This window comes from Raphanus sativus, chromosome 5 (genome assembly GCF_000801105.2).
Source record: "Raphanus sativus cultivar WK10039 chromosome 5, ASM80110v3, whole genome shotgun sequence".
NCBI classification, from domain to species: Eukaryota; Viridiplantae; Streptophyta; class Magnoliopsida; order Brassicales; family Brassicaceae; genus Raphanus; species Raphanus sativus.
Window position 1 is genome coordinate 28,772,318 of NC_079515.1, and position 20,802 is coordinate 28,793,119.

Genomic DNA, 20,802 nt, shown 5'->3' on the forward strand with positions numbered 1-20,802 from the left:
TGGTATCATCATGGGGAAACTGATTATGAACTTGGTAGTACTAGCGAACCTCAGCCGGCGGTTAGATTAGAAGAACCAATTAGAGCGGATGTAGATTATGGTGTAGGTACTGAGCAGATGATAAATGATCATTTTAGAGAGGAAGATTTACCCAATGCAGAAGCTAGGAGATTTTATGAAATGTTGGATGCTGGAAAGCAACCATTGTACGAAGGTTGCAGAGATGGTCATTCAGCTTTATCATCTGCTATGAGACTGATGGGCATTAAAACAGATTATAACTTGGCTGAAGACTGTGTGGATGCGATAGCTAATTTTGTTAAAGGTATTCTACCTGAGGATAATGTAGCTCCAGGTTCATACTACGAGGTTCAAAAACTCGTAGCTGGGGTTGGTTTATCTTATCAGGTAATAGATGTATGCAGCGATAACTGCATGATTTATTGGAGGGCGGATGATCAGCGGACTACATGCAAATTTTGTGGGAAGCCTCGTTATAAAGATACGAGTGGAAGAGTTCCAGTGCCATATAAAAGGATGTGGTATTTGCCTTTGACGGAAAGGTTGCAGAGGTTGTATCTTTCGGAACGCACAGCGCAACGAATGAGATGGCATGCGGAGCACTCAACAGATGGTGAGATTAGACATCCTTCAGATGCAAAAGCGTGGAAACATTTCCAATCAAAGTATCCCGACTTTGCGTATGAGAGAAGAAATGTCTACCTTGGATTATGTACTGATGGTTTCAGCCCGTATGGGAAGAGTGGAAGACAATATTCTCTATGGCCAGTCATTGTTACACCATACAACTTACCCCCAAACTTGTGCTTGCGACGAGAGTTTTTGTTTCTCTCCATTCTCGTTCCCGGACCAGAGCATCCTAAGAGATCACTTGATGTGTTTCTTCAGCCACTAATATATGAAATGCAACAACTATGGGCTCAAGGTGCTGAAACATACGATATTTCGTGTAAAGAAAACTTTCAAATGCGGACAGTACTAATGTGGACAATAAGTGATTTTCCAGCATATGGTATGTTATCTGGATGGACAACGCATGGAAGGCTATCATGTCCATATTGTCAAGATAACACTGATGCTTTCCAACTAAAACACGGAAGGAAAACGTGTTGGTTTGACTGTCACAGGAGATTCCTACCACCTGATCATCCATATCGTAGAAGTAGGAATTTGTTTACGAAGAACAAGAGGGTGTTTGACAGTCCACCTGCAGAAATTAGTGGGAAAGGTTTGAAGACACAACTAAGAGATTTTGGTGCAGAAAGGACGCCAGACGTCGGTGGACATGCGCGTTTTCCGGTAGAAGCTGTTGGAAACCTACATAACTGGCACAAAAAGTATATTCTGGGATCTGCCATACTAGGAGGATCATTTGCTAAGGCATAATTTAGATGTCATGCATATTGAGAAGAACTTTTTTGACAACCTCATGAACACGATCCTTAACGTTCAAGGTAAAATAAAGGATAATTTGAAGTCAAGACTGGATTTAGTTGATATATGTGATCGTTAAGAACTTCATGTTGATGGGAATGGTAGGGCTCCTTTTCCCATATACCGACTTGATGCAGAGGGAAAAAATGCGTTCTTCGATTGGATTTCAAACGATGTGGAGTTTCCAGACGGTTACGCATCTAATTTGCGTAACTGTATCGACAGAAAGGAAGGAAAGTTTATTGGCTTAAAAAGTCACGATTGTCATGTGTTGATGCAGCGCTTACTTCCGTTTGCTTTCAAGGAACTATTACCACGAAATGTTCATGAAGCAATTGCAGGGATAAGTGCTTTCTTCCGCGATTTATGCGCCAGATCAGTGACTCTTGAAGGTATTGAAAATCTGAAGACTAACATAGCCGTGATTCAGTGCAACCTTGAGAAGATATTTCCTCCCTCATTTTTTGATGTTATGGAGCATCTTGTTATTCACCTGGCAAGAGAATTGGAACTTGGTGGTCCTGTGCAGTATAGATGGATGTATCTGTATGAGCGGTATATGTTCCATTTGAAGAAGATGGTGAAAAATCTAAGTAGGGTGGAAGGTTCTATAGTCGCACAGATGATCAATGAAGAAATTTCAAACTTTGCTGAGTACTACTTTCCAGCAGAAGTTCAGACCAAAAACAGAAGACCTGCACGGTATGATGATAGAGGCGAACGGGCAACATACCATGTTACGGTTCCTGACATTTTCACAGATGTTAGACGACTTATTTATTTAACAATTTTTTTTAAAGGTTCCAAAGGGGATGGACCCCGTCGTCTGGCGGGAGTTGGGTGTGCATTGGAGTAAGAACGAAGTGAGAGCAACTTCTTCCACCAACTCCACCAACCGCAAGAGCGACCGTAAGGGGAAGGGCATGTACATCCATAACTTGGGTGCTCAATCTTTAGCCAGTCTGGGGGATCGCTTGGTAAGCTTGTCGGTTTTTATTATATTATTTAAGATTCTAATATTTTTTGTGCATTTCTTTTAATTACTAATGTTTGTTTAATTTATGTTTTTTTCAAGGCGGAAGAAAATGAGGGGGAGCCGGTTGATCATCTCCGCCTAACAAAGACGACGTATACCAACAAGAAGACCGGCGAGATTGATGATGGTGTTGTGAGGGATGTGGTCACCCTCATCGACAGTCAGATGGAACAGGAAGTGTCTCAGTTTCAAACCGAGGATGACGATTCGACGGGATCGACCGGCTTGCCTCGGGTTCGGATCAACCAAATCGTTGAAGCGGTAAGTTCTTTTTTTGAAGTTCAATTCATTTTTTATATTATTTAAATTTGACATTTTCTTTTTCAGGTGGTTCCAAAGAAGAAGGACCGTTTGTTCGGTTTGGCTCGTCGGTCCAACTCGGTTCCGTCTGCTTCTGCACCACCGTCGTCCTTTGTTGATCAAGAAGTCCTTCTGAGTCAGATGAGGGACAAGGATGCTCGCATATCTGCGTTGGAGTCCATGGTGGCGAGTCAAGAGGCGGGCTGGGAGGCACAGAGGAAGCTGAATGAGCAAATGATGGCGATGATGAGGAGCATGAACCCGAACGCCAACATGGAGTTCCCGACCATGCAAGACTCGAACGACCCGTAGTTTAATTTGTTTCAAAAACTCGAAAAGTTTTATTTTGATTTGTATGACTTTGAAATTTAAATAATATGTTTTTAATTTAAATTTTAATTTTATATTTTCGAATTTAAATTTTAAAAATATTTTTTTTTTCAAAAATAATTTTTTCAAAAAAAAAAATATTTTCAATATATTCCGAGGAACAGCTGTCCTCGGAATATTCCGAGGGACCTCTTCCTCGAAAAATTTCGAGGGCTACCTTCCTCGAGAATTTTCGAGAAACACAGTTGCTCGGAATATTCCGAGGACAGCTGTTCCTCGAAAATTTTGCGAGGGCCACCTTCCTCGAAAATTTTCGAGGAAATTGTCCATCGGAATATTCCGAGGAACTTAGTTCCTCGAAAATTTTCGGAGGCCTTTTTCCTCGGTATAATCCTCGGTATATACCGAGGGAATGGTTCCTCAATATATATCGAGGACCTCTTCGACGAACGTCTGTCTTCTAAATTTCCTCGGAATTGTTGTTCCTCGAAATTCCGTCACAAAATTTCGAGGAAATTTCGAGGGAAAATGAAATTTCGAGGAGATTTTTTCGAGAGAGTTTTTCCTCGGTATGTCGTCGGAATACGGTTATTCCGACGACATACCGAGGAAAAAGTCCCTCAGTATCAGCGTGTTTTTTTGTAGTGTAATACTTTTATTCCGACGACATACCGAAGAAAAAGTCCTTCAGTATCAGCGTGTTTTCTTGTAGTGTAATACTTTTACGTATATATTTTATGATTTATTTATTGAGATCGACACTGACCGACGAGCCAACAAGTTCACTTTTACGGAATTTAAGTTTGAGTTATTTTGGATCGAATTTTTAAAAAAATGCATGTGATGTATTAGAAAAATACCAAACTAAAGCTTGGCGAAATCTTTCATCAAGCTGTAGCCTGTAGGGACATAATTTCTTTCTCACCTTTCTACTTTTCTTTATTTCAAGAAATTATTTTAGGAATAAAACACAGAAAAGTTAGCTTTAGTGATAAGTTGTCGAATGCTTTTCGGTGGCTCTCAAGTCTCAACTACTTTATTTACAGAAAAGAAGAAGAAGAAGAAGAATGAAATAAGGGGAAAAAGGTGTCTTCCAATCCCAATACTCGATATTGCTTTCATTACTTTTGTTAAGATACGGATTTTGCCTAAGTTAGTGGTAGTTGATGATGAGCCAGGCAAGACTTTTATAAGGCTATACATATTAAAATGTAAAACTATCAGATGATAACAATGATCAGTTTTGTATATTTGTTACTAATACGAAAGCATGCAAGGTTTGGTTTGGTAATGTCCAGCGTTGCATTCTTGTTAGGTCAGTGTATTGTATTGTCAATCTTTTGTACATAGGGAACTGCATATTTCCTTTTCCTTTTAACCTTAAACATAGCCCTAATATAATATAATTCTTTTTGCTTACAATTATAGAAACATCTAGAAAAAACATTGCACAAGCTGGTGGAAATAACATAAAATGATTTATTCATAATAATAACTAAGTGTTTTCCTGCACCATGTGCAGTAATAAAAATTAAAATTTAAAAATATATAAAAATAAAATTATATTAATATTCTAGATTTTATTATTTATACCAATATTGTAATATAAATTCTGCTTTAATTGAATATAAAATTAAGATAAAATAAAAATTGTTTATTTTAAATTATACTAAAAATAGATATGTATATATTTAGACCATAATTTTAGATATTTTTATCTATTTATTTTGGTTAAAATATATTAAATTAACTTGTATAAAATTAATAAAAGTGGATATAAAAGCTGTATCAAAAAGTACAAATGAGCATTATTTTTAGAATCTTTATATATATAAAAGAAGTTAATAATATTACGGTTAAACATTGGATTTAATTGAACATAAAATTAAGATAAATAATAAATTTTGTTTAACTTTTAAATTATACTTAAGAATAGATATGTAGATATTTAAAATTATAATCTTAGATATATTTTTATCTATTTTTGGATAAAATATATTAAATTAGTTTGTATAAAATTAATTAAAAATTGATATGAAAGATGTATAATTATCCAAAAGTACAAATGAATAGTATTTTTAGAATCTTTAGATATATTAAAGAAGTTAAAATACTACGACTAAACATTTATATTTTTAGAAAAAAACTGTAAAACAATTGGAAAATCTTTAGTGATAAAATTGTATAATTATAATTAATATTTCGAAAATTTTAAAGTATTTTTTAAATTATTTATTATCATATTTGAATAGAGTTATTTTAATGATGATGTATAATTTATTTACACAATATAATAAAATATCAAAAATGTAAATAAATGTTAAATGTAATTGTCCATATCACATTTAATCTTAAGTCATGTCATCATTTTAACATGCCATGCTATATTTATCTAGTCAAGATGATTATGGAGATAACATGTGTCAAAATCACTTGAAAATAATATATATGTGATATCTTAATTTTTCAATCAAAGTAGTAGACAAATATTTATATTTAAAATATTTCTTCATATATTAAATTTGATTTTTTATGTATAGAAACTTACATAAATGTATTTTTGTAATTTAAAAACATATTTAACATTAAATATTAAGACAGCCAGTATGTAATAGAACTGATTTTCATAAGTACTAATATACATTAAAATAATTTATTAAGCTTAACATAAAATATAATTTACCAAATACAACAAAATAAAATTATGAATAATGTGATAGTAAGAATGGTCATTTTTAAAGTGTTGGTTACATAATATTTTAATTTTTAATACATTTAACTTATACAATTAAAATTATTTAACATAAATGTAATAATATAAATGCCAAGAATATAAAGTATATTTTCACACCAAATATTAACATATGAAATTTGATTTACTCTTATTTGATAATTTTTTTATATTCTATTGTGTGTTTAGAAATGTAAGCAAGTTTAAATTTATATAATTACTAATTAATTTTCTGTATAAACCAATTTCGAAAATTTATGTATCTATCTATATATATATATATATACATTAACAGTAAAGATTAATAAAACATAATAGATTCATGAACTACATAATCTAACACAAATGATTTTATATATATGTTCCATGGGGCATTCTAAATAGAAATGCATCTGTATAGCATAATTTAGAATATGGTTAGTTCTATAAAATAAAAGTGTTAAAAAATATAATATTCTGAGTTTTAAATTTTAGATATTCTAAGATAGTGTATTTAAGTTCAGATGTAAAAAAATAATATAATAATATATTCATATAACACATTTTGGCAAATGACATACAATAGTTTAATTATCCTAAATATCATAATATAAAAATTATACTTTCGGACCTATATATATGAAAAATTAGTGTAGAACAGAATATAAAAGTAACATATAATACAAAAATTAACTTCTGATGGTCTAAAAGAATTCATACTCATTCTACTACTTTACAAAATAGCTTCATAAGTTTATAGACCGATCAAACCAGGATTATGAAACAAACAGATTAAAATGATACTCATCTCAAATGAAGGGACAGTTAACCTCTTTATATTTTGTCCGCTCGTATAGTAAAGTGTATCAAGGCCACACAATCATGAATTCACGATCACTTGGTATGTCTTCAGATAAACCAAGACCAGAGATAAGAACAAGCTCTTCAACTAAAGAAAGATCAATCACCAATGGTTTTGAACAGGCTGTCTCTCCCTAGATCACTTAAATGGTGTGGATGGATGTGACTGGATGAAGAATGACTTCTTCTTAGAGCTATGGATGCTCTGAAAATGTTATGCTATTCTTGAGACACATTTTTTGTAACGACCCATTTCCCAGCCCGGTAAATTTGGCCCAGCAAGACCCAGGCCCATCGCAGGAAACCCTAGGTGAGACACTATTTAAACAAGCCTCCTCATTATTCCTCCTCATTATTTTATTCAATAAATTCCTAAGCCCTAGATCTTTGCAGAGTGTGAGCCGTCGAGATCTGAGTCCGAGCCCGTATCGTCAGTGTTACCGTCGGCCGAGATCGGAACCACCGACCAGTCGCCATCGTCCACCCGAGGTAACTCCGATCGCCGCCACCGTTTTAGGTTTTGTTTTGACCGTTCACTAAATCGAGCATAACTCTCTAACCGCGTGTTATTTCGGGAATCCCAGCATACCATCGTGTTTCTGGCGTCGAGACGAGTCCAGAGCCGGAAGATCAGCCGCAGACCACCGCGCACGCGCCGTCACGCGCCTCCATGCGCCGCCGCTCCTCCGCGCGTGCATCTCACGCGCCACCGCCTGTCACCGCCGTTCGCCGGAGTCTTCGTCGCCGGTGACCGATCCGGTAAGCCGTCGTCGTCCTTCCCGCCGCCGGTGACCGTCGCCGGTGACTCGCCGGTGACTCGGTCACTCGGCCGAGTTGACTCGGCGAGTCAACCCGGTGACTCGGTCAACCGGCTGGGTTGATGTAATTTCGGTTTGGTTTAGGTTAACCGGTTATTTATTAAATTGATTTCTGGTTTAAATTAATCGAAATTGGTTAGGTTAAACCGGTGACTAAATTGATTTGGTTTTGGTTAAGGAAAACCAATCCGGTCCGATTGAAATCGATTTCGGTTTAACAAAACCGGTGGTTTAAATCGATTTTGATTTGGTCAAGGGTTGACCGGCTTGGGTCAGAGTTGACTGGGTTGACCATTTGACCTGCGGGTTGACTTTTTGACCAGATTCCCGGTTATCCGTTTTGGACCATTCGAAGGGCGTTCTGACTCGATTTTTCGCCCTGATTTCAGATTTGGAGTCTGTTTGAGCAGTTGGAGTTCATAGCTACTACTTTTCCCTATTGCTAAGGTGAGGGCTATTCTCGTAATTTCTCGTACACGATTTAGGATCTCGAATATGTATAATTTATTTCTAATATGTATAGTCTGTGTGAAATCGAGTCTGTCATTGCTTGTTTAGTTTAGGTTGCTTGCTTAAACCGGAACTAGGGTGCTAGATGATTCAACGATGCTTGTCTTTTGTAATTGTTAATTAATTATTTAAATAGTATATCTAGACGACTAGGATGTTAGCCGACCACGGAGACGTAATTCTGTGTGCCGGCCGGAGACCAGTAGATTTGATGATTTGATGATGTGATGTGGAGATGCTGCGGCACAGCTTAGTCGACCTGTTGTGCCAAGGCTTCGAGGTCGATAAATCGTCTACGGGCGTGTGTTACCGAGCACTTTGTCGGCGGAGTTTTTGGCCCTTTATTGGGCAGCGGGTGTGTTTTCCGCTAGGACCATTGTTTGATTTATGGGTACTTTAGGTACCGTGCTTGTCACATGTTAGGATTAAATTATATATATTCGGAGTGCTATGTCTAAGTCAATGAAATTCGGGCTTAGCATCCCATACCTCACTGAGTGACTCCCCTGTTACTCACCCTCTTTTCCCCCTTTTTCAGGTGAGGCTGACGAGTAGGATATCGATTGGACGGATGGTGTTTCTAGGCGTTTTCATTTGTTTATTTCTCAGACTTATATTCTATTATTTTCAGCGTTTATTCCAGTATTTGAGTTATTGGATTTATGGATTTATTTCTTTATTTATATGGAAATCGACTTTAAGACTTTTATCGGATTTTTGAGACACAATTGTGGTTTGGTAACATGCCGGTATCGAGTGAGGATGAACCGGGTGTTACAATTTGGTATCAGAGCCAGGTTGTGTCTCGGCCCTGACCCGGGACGCCGGTTAAGGGACCTGGTTTTCAAAGATATAAAAAGTTTTCAACGGTTTTCAAAACTTAGAAACACCTTTCTATTCGATAATGTCTATTGATCGTTAGTGAACTGGATTAGCTGAAGTTGACTGTTTTGCCATTTTCCATTCCAGATGCCGCCAAAGAGAGGAGCTAAGCGTACTCGTACTGTTAGAGCCAGAGTTGATGCTCGTGAAGTTGTGGATGATCAAGGTACTGCAGCGGGTGTCCAGGCAGAAGGTGTGCCGCCAGTAGCCCCACCGATTGATCAGGCTGCACTCATGCAGATGGTCCAGGCAGCAGCTACGCAAGCTGCTCAGGCTGCCATTCAGCAGGTTACCCAGGAAGCAGCTCGGGTTGCTGCACAGGAAGCTGCTCGAGTAGCTGCACAGGAAGTTGCTCGCCAGTTGGCTGCCGCTCAGGTTCCACCACAGCAGATTCCTCAGGTCCAAGCACAGCAGATTCCAGCAGTGCAGATTCCTCAGGTTCCACCACAGCAGATTCCAGCAGTGCAGATTCCTCAGGTTCCACCACAGCAGATTCCAGCAGTGCAGATTCCTCAGGACCCAGCGCAGCAGATTCCAGCAGCGCAGATTCCTCAGGTACCATTGCAGCAGGTTCCAGGCCAGCAGATTCTGCCACCTCCATCGCCATTACCACAGGTTTATCCAGCTCATGATGAGAGGTATTACCGACTCACCAGTATGATGAAGAACATGGGTATGGAGCATTTTGTAGGAACAGTGGATCCTACAGCCGCTTATGATTGGAAGCTGAGTCTGAAACGGAAGCTGGAGAATATTGACTGTCCCCAGAGTTTAAGCTTAGATTGACTATGCAGTATTTGCGTGGAGATGCATTGGTTTGGTGGGAGGGAGTGCGATTGAACCATGGGCCTAACATTCTCACTTTTGAAGATTTTATCGAGGAGTTTGATAAGAAGTACTTTCCGAAACAAGCTATGGATAGAAAGAAGAGGGACTTCGAGCATGTGAGCCAAGGTGACTTGTCGATCAAGCAGTATGAGGTTAAGTTCAACCAGCTTCGCAGATTTGTTGGAAGTGGTATTCCTGAAGATGAGTTGATCAGGAAGTTTTTGGATGGGATGCGTTTGGAGATTCGCAACAGGTGCAATGTCGTCACTTACTACAGATTGGGAGACTTGGTGGAGAAAGCAGCTGAACAGGAAGCAGGTTGGATAGAGGAGCAGAAACTTCTCAAATCTGCTCAGCCTAAGCCTGGGAGGACTACAGAGTCTCAGAGGAGGACCGGGGACCAGTCAGAGGCACCGTATTGTTCTCGTTGTCGTCGTCATCATAGGGGAGAGTGTGCCAAGTGTTTTGAGTGTGGGAGGTTTGGCCACATTGCGAAGTTTTGTCGGGTTAGACCAGCTGATGCGACTTCCGCCGGACAGACTGCAGCACCAGCAGCGACAAACAGGAATTGTTACAACTGTAATCAGCCGGGCCATTTTTCGAGAGAGTGTCCGAAGAAGGAACAAGCAGCACTTCCACCAGCTAAGCGTCAAGCCGTCGCTCCACGAGTGTATGCTTTAGGAGGAACTGATGGAGCTGAGCCGACAGCTGGTATGTATTCATACCATATCTTTTCTTTTGAGTACTTTTGTGGTGATTATAGTGTATAGTAAAATAAAATGTGTGTAGGATCGGTTTCTGTTGGAGGTGAGATAGCTCACACTCTTTTCGACACGGGAGCTTCCCACAGCTTCGTGAGTTCGCGGCTAGTCAAGTCTTGGTCCTTTCAAGGTGTCTTTGACCCAAAGAAGAAGAATATTATAACAGCTGGCGCAGAGAGTTTAGGAACCCTTGGTATCCATCGAGAGGTACCAGTTGTACTAGGAGGGGTGGAGTTCATCGGAGACTTATCAGAGATGGATCTAGATTACTACGATGTTATACTTGGGATGGATTGGCTGTCGCGGCATCGAGTGGTGGTAGATTGTCCAAAGGCAAGAGTTCTTATCCCTAGAGAGGAAGGGAATATCACATTCCAGTGCATCCAAGTTCAGCGGGGAGTTTCTATTGTCTCCATGATGCGTGCTGAGGACTTGTTGGAGAGAGGAGCAGAGGGATTTCTAGCAACTATCTCGGTGGTTAAAGATGATGGACATTTAGAGTTGCAAGACATACCCGTGGTTGCAGGGTTTCAAGATGTATTTGAGGCTTTAAAAGGGCCACCACCAGCCAGAGATGATGTCCTCACCATTGAGTTGGAACCAGGGACAACACCAGTTTCACGGGCTCCGTACCGATTAGCACCAGCAGAGATGGCTGAATTGAAAAAGCAGTTAGAGGAGTTATTGGAGAAAGGTTTCATCAGACCTAGTACTTCACCTTGGGGAGCACCAGTATTGTTTGTGAAGAAGAAAGATGGGAGTTTCAGGCTTTGTATTGACTACAGGGGGTTGAACAAAGTGACCATCAAGAATAAGTATCCACTTCCGCGAATCGATGAGTTGCTGGATCAGTTGCAGGGAGCTTCATGGTTTTCTAAGATAGACTTGGCATCAGGTTACCACCAGATTGCGATAGCAGATGGGGATGTACGGAAGACGGCTTTTCGGACACGTTATGGTCATTACGAGTTTGTGGTGATGCCATTTGGGCTGACAAACGCACCTGCAGCGTTCATGAAGTTGATGAATGATGTTTTCCGCGAGTACTTGGATAAGTTTGTGATTGTCTTCATCGATGATATTCTGATTTATTCTCGGAGCAGAGAAGAGCATGCTGAACATTTGCGGATTGTTTTGGAGAAGCTGAGAGAACATCACTTGTTTGCTAAAATGAGTAAATGTAGCTTCTGGCAGAAGAAGATTGGATTTTTGGGCCATGTAGTTTCTGAGGAAGGAGTTGCTGTTGATCAAGAGAAGATTACTGCAATTTCAGAGTGGCCGACACCTAAGAGTGTTACAGAGATCCGCAGCTTTTTGGGTCTAGCAGGTTATTACAGGAAGTACGTCATGGGTTTTGCCAGTATCGCTAAGCCGATGACAGAGTTGACAGGCAAGGATGTTAAGCTTGTTTGGACTGATGAGTGTTCACATAGCTTCACGGAGCTAAAGCGACGACTGACAAATGCACCAGTTCTGGTACTGCCGAGACCAGGAATACCATATGAGGTTTATACAGATGCGTCAGGTACTGGCTTGGGTTGTGTATTGATGCAAGAGGGTCATGTTATTGCTTATGCATCACGCCAGTTGAGACCTCACGAGGTTAATTACCCTACTCACGATCTGGAGTTAGCAGCAGTTGTGTTTGCACTAAAAATTTGGAGGTCATATCTGTATGGAGAGAAGGTTAAGATCCTTACAGACCACCAGAGTTTGAAGTATATTTTTACTCAGGCAGATCTAAACTTGAGGCAGCGAAGATGGATGGAGTTGTTAGCAGATTACGACCTGGATATTACTTACCATCCTGGTAAAGCCAACCAGGTGGCAGATGCCTTGAGTAGACGCAAGATTGATGTGTCAGGAACCAAAGAGGTTCAAGAGCTGACGGCGACACTTGCCACTCTCAGAGTGTGCGCGGTTACTGCAGAAGAAGAGACATCTGGTCTTGATGCCTTGGAGAATGCAGATTTATTATGGAGGATACGCAAGGTTCAAGATAATGACAAGGTTTTGGTTAAGCAGATTGAGATTGAGAGTACCGGTTATCATACAGCTATGAGTGGGATGTACATGTACCGGAACCGAGTTTGTGTGCCTGATGATAAGTTGTTGAGAAAGGAAATCTTACAGCAAGCACACCACTCAAAATTTGCTATCCATCCGGGAAACACTAAGATGTACAGAGATCTGAAGCGCTATTACCATTGGCCTGGTATGAAGAAAGATGTTGCTACATTTGTATCGCAGTGTCAGACGTGTCAAATGGTTAAGGCTGAGCATCAAGTGCCTAGCGGGTTGTTGCAAAACCTACCATTGCCAGAATGGAAATGGGACATGGTGACTATGGATTTTGTTTCTGGACTACCGATAACCACGGGAGGGAGGAATGCTGTTTGGGTGATTGTAGACAGACTCACCAAGTGTGCTCATTTTCTGCCGATTAAGAAGACATTCGGAGCTACGCAGTTGGCACAGATATACATCGACGAGATTGTGAGGTTGCATGGAGTTCCTGTTAGTATTGTTTCTGATCGAGATCCAAAGTTCTCATCCGCTTTTTGGGGAGCCTTTCAGAATGCACTTGGGACGAAAGTCCATATGAGTACAGCCTATCACCCACAGACAGACGGACAGTCAGAGAGGACTATTCAGACTTTGGAGGATATGCTTAGGGCTTGCGTCCTAGATTGGGAAGGTAGCTGGGGAAAGTATCTACCTCTAGTTGAGTTTGCCTACAACAACAGTTATCATTCGAGCATTGAGATGGCACCGTATGAGGCACTTTATGGTAGGCCGTGTCGTACACCACTTTGTTGGACAGAAGTGGGGGAGAGACGAGACTTAGAACCAGCAATGGTTCAGGAGACAGTAGAGCAAGTGGAGATGCTCAAGACTCGACTTAAGGAAGCCCATGACCGTCAGAAGAGTTATGCAGACAAGCGCCGTAAGGATTTGGAGTTTCAGGTGGGCGACTTAGTATACCTGAAAATGAGGACATTTCAGGGAGGATCTAAGACTCGAAAGCTAAAGAAGCTTAAACCGAGATATATGGGACCGTACCCTATTTTGGAGCGGATTGGAGCAGTGGCTTATAAATTGCAGTTATCAGCAGAATTATCAGACTTTCATGATGTGTTCCACGTGTCTGTTTTGAGGAAAGTTGTGAGAGAGCCAGAGCTTATTTTGCCTCAGCCGCCGAGCGATCTTGGTAAAAATTTGTCTGCACCTTGTCAGCCAGTTGAGATCATTGAGCGTCAAGTGAAAGTTGTTCAGGGAACGATGACCAGTTTGGTCAAGGTCCGTTGGGAAAGAGATGGGATCCAAGAGGAGACATGGGAGGCCGAGGCTCATATGAGGATTGATTATCCGAAACTTTTTCAGGATGGTATTGGGCAGTCGGTTCAAGAGCCGAATTCGGGGTCGAATTCTTTTGTAGTGGGGGAGAATTGTAACGACCCATTTCCCAGCCCGGTAAATTTGGCCCAGCAAGACCCAGGCCCATCGCAGGAAACCCTAGGTGAGACACTATTTAAACAAGCCTCCTCATTATTTTATTCAATAAATTCCTAAGCCCTAGATCTTTGCAGAGTGTGAGCCGTCGAGATCTGAGTCCGAGCCCGTATCGTCAGTGTTACCGTCGGCCGAGATCGGAACCACCGACCAGTCGCCATCGTCCACCCGAGGTAACTCCGATCGCCGCCACCGTTTTAGGTTTTGTTTTGACCGTTCACTAAATCGAGCATAACTCTCTAACCGCGTGTTATTTCGGGAATCCCAGCATACCATCGTGTTTCTGGCGTCGAGACGAGTCCAGAGCCGGAAGATCAGCCGCAGACCACCGCGCACGCGCCGTCACGCGCCTCCATGCGCCGCCGCTCCTCCGCGCGTGCATCTCACGCGCCACCGCCTGTCACCGCCGTTCGCCGGAGTCTTCGTCGCCGGTGACCGATCCGGTAAGCCGTCGTCGTCCTTCCCGCCGCCGGTGACCGTCGCCGGTGACTCGCCGGTGACTCGGTCACTCGGCCGAGTTGACTCGGCGAGTCAACCCGGTGACTCGGTCAACCGGCTGGGTTGATGTAATTTCGGTTTGGTTTAGGTTAACCGGTTATTTATTAAATTGATTTCTGGTTTAAATTAATCGAAATTGGTTAGGTTAAACCGGTGACTAAATTGATTTGGTTTTGGTTAAGGAAAACCAATCCGGTCCGATTGAAATCGATTTCGGTTTAACAAAACCGGTGGTTTAAATCGATTTTGATTTGGTCAAGGGTTGACCGGCTTGGGTCAGAGTTGACTGGGTTGACCATTTGACCTGCGGGTTGACTTTTTGACCAGATTCCCGGTTATCCGTTTTGGACCATTCGAAGGGCGTTCTGACTCGATTTTTCGCCCTGATTTCAGATTTGGAGTCTGTTTGAGCAGTTGGAGTTCATAGCTACTACTTTTCCCTATTGCTAAGGTGAGGGCTATTCTCGTAATTTCTCGTACACGATTTAGGATCTCGAATATGTATAATTTATTTCTAATATGTATAGTCTGTGTGAAATCGAGTCTGTCATTGCTTGTTTAGTTTAGGTTGCTTGCTTAAACCGGAACTAGGGTGCTAGATGATTCAACGATGCTTGTCTTTTGTAATTGTTAATTAATTATTTAAATAGTATATCTAGACGACTAGGATGTTAGCCGACCACGGAGACGTAATTCTGTGTGCCGGCCGGAGACCAGTAGATTTGATGATTTGATGATGTGATGTGGAGATGCTGCGGCACAGCTTAGTCGACCTGTTGTGCCAAGGCTTCGAGGTCGATAAATCGTCTACGGGCGTGTGTTACCGAGCACTTTGTCGGCGGAGTTTTTGGCCCTTTATTGGGCAGCGGGTGTGTTTTCCGCTAGGACCATTGTTTGATTTATGGGTACTTTAGGTACCGTGCTTGTCACATGTTAGGATTAAATTATATATATTCGGAGTGCTATGTCTAAGTCAATGAAATTCGGGCTTAGCATCCCATACCTCACTGAGTGACTCCCCTGTTACTCACCCTCTTTTCCCCCTTTTTCAGGTGAGGCTGACGAGTAGGATATCGATTGGACGGATGGTGTTTCTAGGCGTTTTCATTTGTTTATTTCTCAGACTTATATTCTATTATTTTCAGCGTTTATTCCAGTATTTGAGTTATTGGATTTATGGATTTATTTCTTTATTTATATGGAAATCGACTTTAAGACTTTTATCGGATTTTTGAGACACAATTGTGGTTTGGTAACATGCCGGTATCGAGTGAGGATGAACCGGGTGTTACATTTTTTCTATGCATGTCAGTCGTGTAGGAAATCCGACCTAAGATCAATCTCTTTATTAGAGAGAAATGTTCATGAGTGAATAAAGTAAGTATTTCTCATTAAAGAAAAATCTACCGCAATTTTTTTTTTGGATTATACAGATATTTTTCCACATAAGTAGGTCTAGACTAGTCACTAATGTTCAGTTAATCAGTTTCGTGAGGATTCAATGTTCAAAGGAGGTAAAATAGGTTAAAATTATGTTACAAAGGATTAAAACAAGTGAAATTCAGCGTGTTATTTGATTAAATGCAACTTTTATAAGTACTTATTTGGAATTCTTGTAAATGGATGTTTGTACCGTTCGAAATGCCCTCTCGAAATGTGGAATTGTTGTCGGGAATAACAATGTTTTACGGTACAATTCAGCTTTGGAAATTAAATCTCGATATTGGTTATAAATAAAAGCTAGTAAAATGACAAAAGACAATCATGTTAACTGGAAAAAAGTGATAGGACAAGTGTCATTCCATCTAGAGTTGGTGCGTGGGGGTAATCATATCACGTTTGACAATTATGCTTTCTCTTTATATTCATATCTCACGTAATTAAGAAAGCATGAATTAGCTAAATTACTTTTTTTTTTGGAAAAACAATTATTTTGACTAAATAACTAAAAACAATTATTTTGACAAAAAAAATAAATAATTAAAATTGAAACATAAGTTTCAAGTACTGTCTTAGTTCCGCTTCGTCAAGTTTCTTAAAGTAGTGTGTTAGCTCCACTTAGCCACAAATGATTAGTGGCTAAACTGATAATCGTCATGACTAATTAGTAGCCACTAATTTTGTTGCAGGAAAAAAAAAATTGCGAGATAAGAAGTAGTAGTGGTTATGACTTATGTTTATCCGCCAGTATCGTTTCACGTCAGATAGCGTAAAAGCACATGTGCATGGAACTAATTATATTGTATGTATAGATTTGATTGTGAAATTGGAATGGTCAAAGGCACGAAGGAGAATGATTGAATAAAAAAGATAAATGATGAAGTCGAGGGTAGCTTTTTTTTTATTTTTTGCCAATTAGTCGAGAGTAACCTCAAAGTGGAGGAATCGGTGCTATAATAACATTTTATCAATCATTACCATTTTTTTTCCGTCAAAAATTAATATATATAAAAGGCCTACAGCCCAACAAAATACAAAACCCAAACCGGGTCCAATACAACACAGATAAACCGGACCTCAAGCCCACCAACTGAATACCCTAGCATCAAAGGGAAACTCACGTCGACGCCGCTTCGCTTACTGCTTTTGAAAGTGCAGGACACGTGTAATCATCCTCTACACTCGAGGAGACACGCGTCGCACGGATCGTCACGTCACCACCTTTACTCGCTACTACCGGAGGAACCACATTCCGTTCACCGGCACACACCGGAGGTCCATCCCTCCAGATACCTTCACCGCGCACGCCTTCACTATTCTGGTAACTATAATCGGAGAGGATCTATCGCCGATGGAGATCTCGTCCGTCATCATTCCCCGTGAACACTCAATAGAAAGCTTCCCGTGCTACAACCTTCCGCCGAAAGGCTTCATCGACCTCCGACGAAGCCAACCAACAACAAATCCAAACAACCCGAAACAAAAACAAAGATAAAAACTAAAAGTAAACCCTAATGAACTAGGGACCGGAAGCCGGCGACGTAAAGCTTTGAGAGCCTTCACCCCCCAGATACTAGAACCGACGACGGCGAACTGAAGAAGCTTCCCGCCTCGGAGACAAAAACACCGGCGGCGACAGAGCTTTGTGAACCCCCGTCTCCCGGAAAAGGAAACCTACAAACGTCTTTACCCCGCCTTCCTCTCATGCAACCGCGTCGTTACACCAGAGAGACCCCTCTCATGAAGGCTGTTCAGAGCTTCGACAAGGCGGAAATGGGAAAAGACGAGGAGGAAACAGAGGGCTGGTGGGATAAACTGACGCAAGACAGACTCCGACGACGGCACGCACGCTCACGCGCCGTCCGTTCGCCGGACCCGATCTCAGATTTAGTTTCTCTCTCTTCTCTATCTTCTCTCGCTTCTCTCTTGCTTCCCCTTTTTTATCAATCATTACCAATTCGTATATGTAGTCCAACAACTATTTTCTTAATCATTTTCACGTGTATGCGGCCCACAGCCACACTTGGCAATCCATTTACAAATTGAATCTTTTAGCTTTGAGATGTTTATGGTTTATTTTGGATGCATATTTGTTTAGAGTACAATCTTATGGGGATGAAGACACCGTTTGATTTTCAATCTTTACCTAGCAAAACTTGTTAAGGATACATGTAATCAGATATGAAAAACAAGGCTATGGCTTTGCGACGACAAGGACTGCCAATGTAGGTATATTTGTATAGTTTGCATTTCAAAAAAAGAATGATGATCAAAGGCCCTAAACAGTCTTGCTTCCGAAGATCTCTGTCTCAGACACCGTAAAATTATAATCTCTTTCCACGGCAATTTCGATTTCTGATTTTCTGATCTCGATTGGCGACGGTATTGAAGATTGACACACACAAAATCTCCACTGAAATCTTCGTTTCTAAGTTTGTATTGCTCATTGGCAACATATCACGACAGCACTAACGATCAGGAGTATTAATGTATTAGAACCTCCTCTTCTCGTTTGATCTTATTGTTGATATTATTGTTCATTGGTATATGATCGATTTTATTGTGGTGTTGAGTGGCTCATTTGAGCTATCTCGGAGATTGGTAATCTGATTGAGATCTTTTCTTAAGGATCTAAGAGCAGCCTTATCGCGAATTCGCTCCCTGTTTCTTTTTTTCTTTTTTTTTTTCATTTTGTTTTTAATTTTATGGGATTTAAAAAAAAAAATTTAAAGAGGATCAATTGTGGACCACCATTTATTAGAACCCGCAAACAGTTGGAAAAATCTACAGCATCCGTTTCTTCTCTGACGACATTTTGTCTTGGTCCTTGCAAAAAATGTTTCCTCTCTCCTCTAGAAACGCCTTAAAAACGTACGATAAAGCTGTTCTAACAGTCCTTTGTTTTTGGATTTAGAGTTTTAGTTGTCCTATTATGATTGAGATTTCTTCTTAATTAATACTCCATCCGTTTCATATTACTTATCGTTATAAGTTTATGCACACAGGTTAACAAAATATTTAATTTTACATATTTTCAAAATAAAAATACTATTACCAATATACCTAACCATATATCATCTAATAGAAAAATATAATAGATAATATTATCAATAAATTTTGCATTGAAAACCGAAAACGACATTTATTTTAAAACAAAAATTTTACTCTACAACGACATATAATCAGAAATGGTGGGAGTATATCATGTTGGTTTAATTGATCTACTACTCTCACACCTCGCAACTAACCACAAAAGTATTTGTCTCATGGCGGCACATTAATAAAATTCTTGATAGACGTCTCATACATACCGTAATTGTTTACACTACTATATATGTTTTCCAGTAGATTACCTGCTACTCCACAATCATAGCAATTAATTTCTAACAGTTTATTCCAATTTTTTTATAAGTAGAATGACGAAGTATATTTTTCATTATCCAAACAAGTGTTTGGAGCTCTGAGTGCAAAGAACACTCCTTTTTCTTTGATTTTTTTTATATCCATTAGTTGGATTTGCCCTTACATGTTTTTTTCAAATCCATCTACTTCCGCGCAAAAGAGCAATGCAAGTCCTTAGCTCTGGCCAAGTTGCCAAGGGTAAATAAATGATTATAACCCAAATTGACTTGGATATTTTGTACTACTGGTTTTTATTTTTATTTTTGTCTCAGATAAGAAAAATATTTCTAGACGATACTTCTAACATATCTCTTGTAGCCAATGAGATATGAAGTCACTCTTCTCTCGACAGTTCCAACTAAGAATCATCATATATGAGAGTTGGTAGATTTTGGGATCTTAACAAACCTTTCTCATATATAGATCTCGTTCTCATTGAAACACAACCAACGAAAAATGTGATCAAGAACATTAGGCTATATGAGCTTCCTTGTGGAGCGTAAAGCGTGACCAAATTTTTCAACAGAGATGACGGAGATATATGCACTAAAATGAAGATTCCAAAATTTTAGGATTTCTTGACAAACTATATTGCTAATTCTTTATCTATAACTAATAGAGTTTTTCGTAACTAATTTTATTTTATTAGTTGTTTTATTGTGGTGTAACTTCTCAAACCACCTGATATATAAACGATAGAGTAACTTTTTAATAGAAAAATCATTATGCTCTCTACTGCCATTATTCTAAATTAGTTTTATTAGTAGTACAGATAGACCTATCAACTAAACACAATCATAAAATTTAGTTCATTGGACATTTTTATTCGCAATCTCAATTCTCTTTGCCTAACCACTGCAACTGGTGTCTCGTCATATCTTTTGAACTTTTAGGACTGTGGATCTTTCTTCTCATGGGAAGTTACTATTTAGAATTCTAATTAAGGCTTTTTGTTGATCATACAAATTCTCTCAAACTCTTTCCAAATCAATTATACTTTCAACCTGCATAACATATAAAATGTAATAGGTAAAGTTCAAAAAGAAATGTGATAGGTTAAGATTCTATAGATCTTTAGGTTCAATGCACTAAACCTTAGAACTGTATAGGGAAACCCCAAACATGTACGCTTGTTGGCAACTTCTTTACACCACAACCTTCTCTTTGACTCTTTGTTGCACACCGGATCCGTTTCCACTGATTAAGGATTTTTTTTTTTGTTCAGTAGTTTTTTACCGGTCTTTTTTTTTTAATTTTACGCTTGATTATTATAAGGAAAACAAAACAAACAAGAAAAATAGCTATGGTTTTTTTCTCAAAAAACAGACACGAAAAATAGATTTCAGTGACAAGATTAAAATAACAAAAATAGTTTAACAAAATAAAACACTTTCTGTCAAACATCTCAATTGTATAATCTATTCACTAAGTTGACAACGAAAAAGAAAAGTATTTAAC

General features: G+C 39.6%; 2 protein-coding genes across 2 annotated transcripts; both read left to right on the forward strand.

Moving 5' to 3' along the window:
- The first annotated feature begins 8,478 nt into the window (after nt 1–8,478).
- LOC130494959 (gamma-gliadin-like) lies at nt 8,479–9,688 on the forward strand. Its single transcript, XM_056985832.1, has 2 exons — nt 8,479–9,277; nt 9,341–9,688. Exons 1-2 carry the CDS (start codon nt 8,990–8,992, stop codon nt 9,686–9,688), a joined length of 636 nt encoding a protein of 211 aa, XP_056841812.1. The 5' UTR covers nt 8,479–8,989.
- Nucleotides 9,689–9,690: 2 nt separating this feature from the next.
- LOC130494960 (uncharacterized) lies at nt 9,691–10,500 on the forward strand. The gene has a single exon (XM_056985833.1). It carries the CDS (start codon nt 9,691–9,693, stop codon nt 10,498–10,500), a length of 810 nt encoding a protein of 269 aa, XP_056841813.1.
- The last annotated feature ends 10,302 nt before the right edge of the window (nt 10,501–20,802 follow it).

Coding starts and splice junctions, on each gene's coding strand:
- LOC130494959 (XM_056985832.1), top strand. CDS start 8,990: ATGCCGCCAAAGAGAGGAGCTAAGCGTACTCGTACTGTTAGAGCCAGA. Junction 9,278..9,340: donor GCCAGTTGGCTGCCGCTCAG/GTTCCACCACAG, acceptor CAGATTCCTCAG/GTTCCACCACAGCAGATTCC.
- LOC130494960 (XM_056985833.1), top strand. CDS start 9,691: ATGCAGTATTTGCGTGGAGATGCATTGGTTTGGTGGGAGGGAGTGCGA.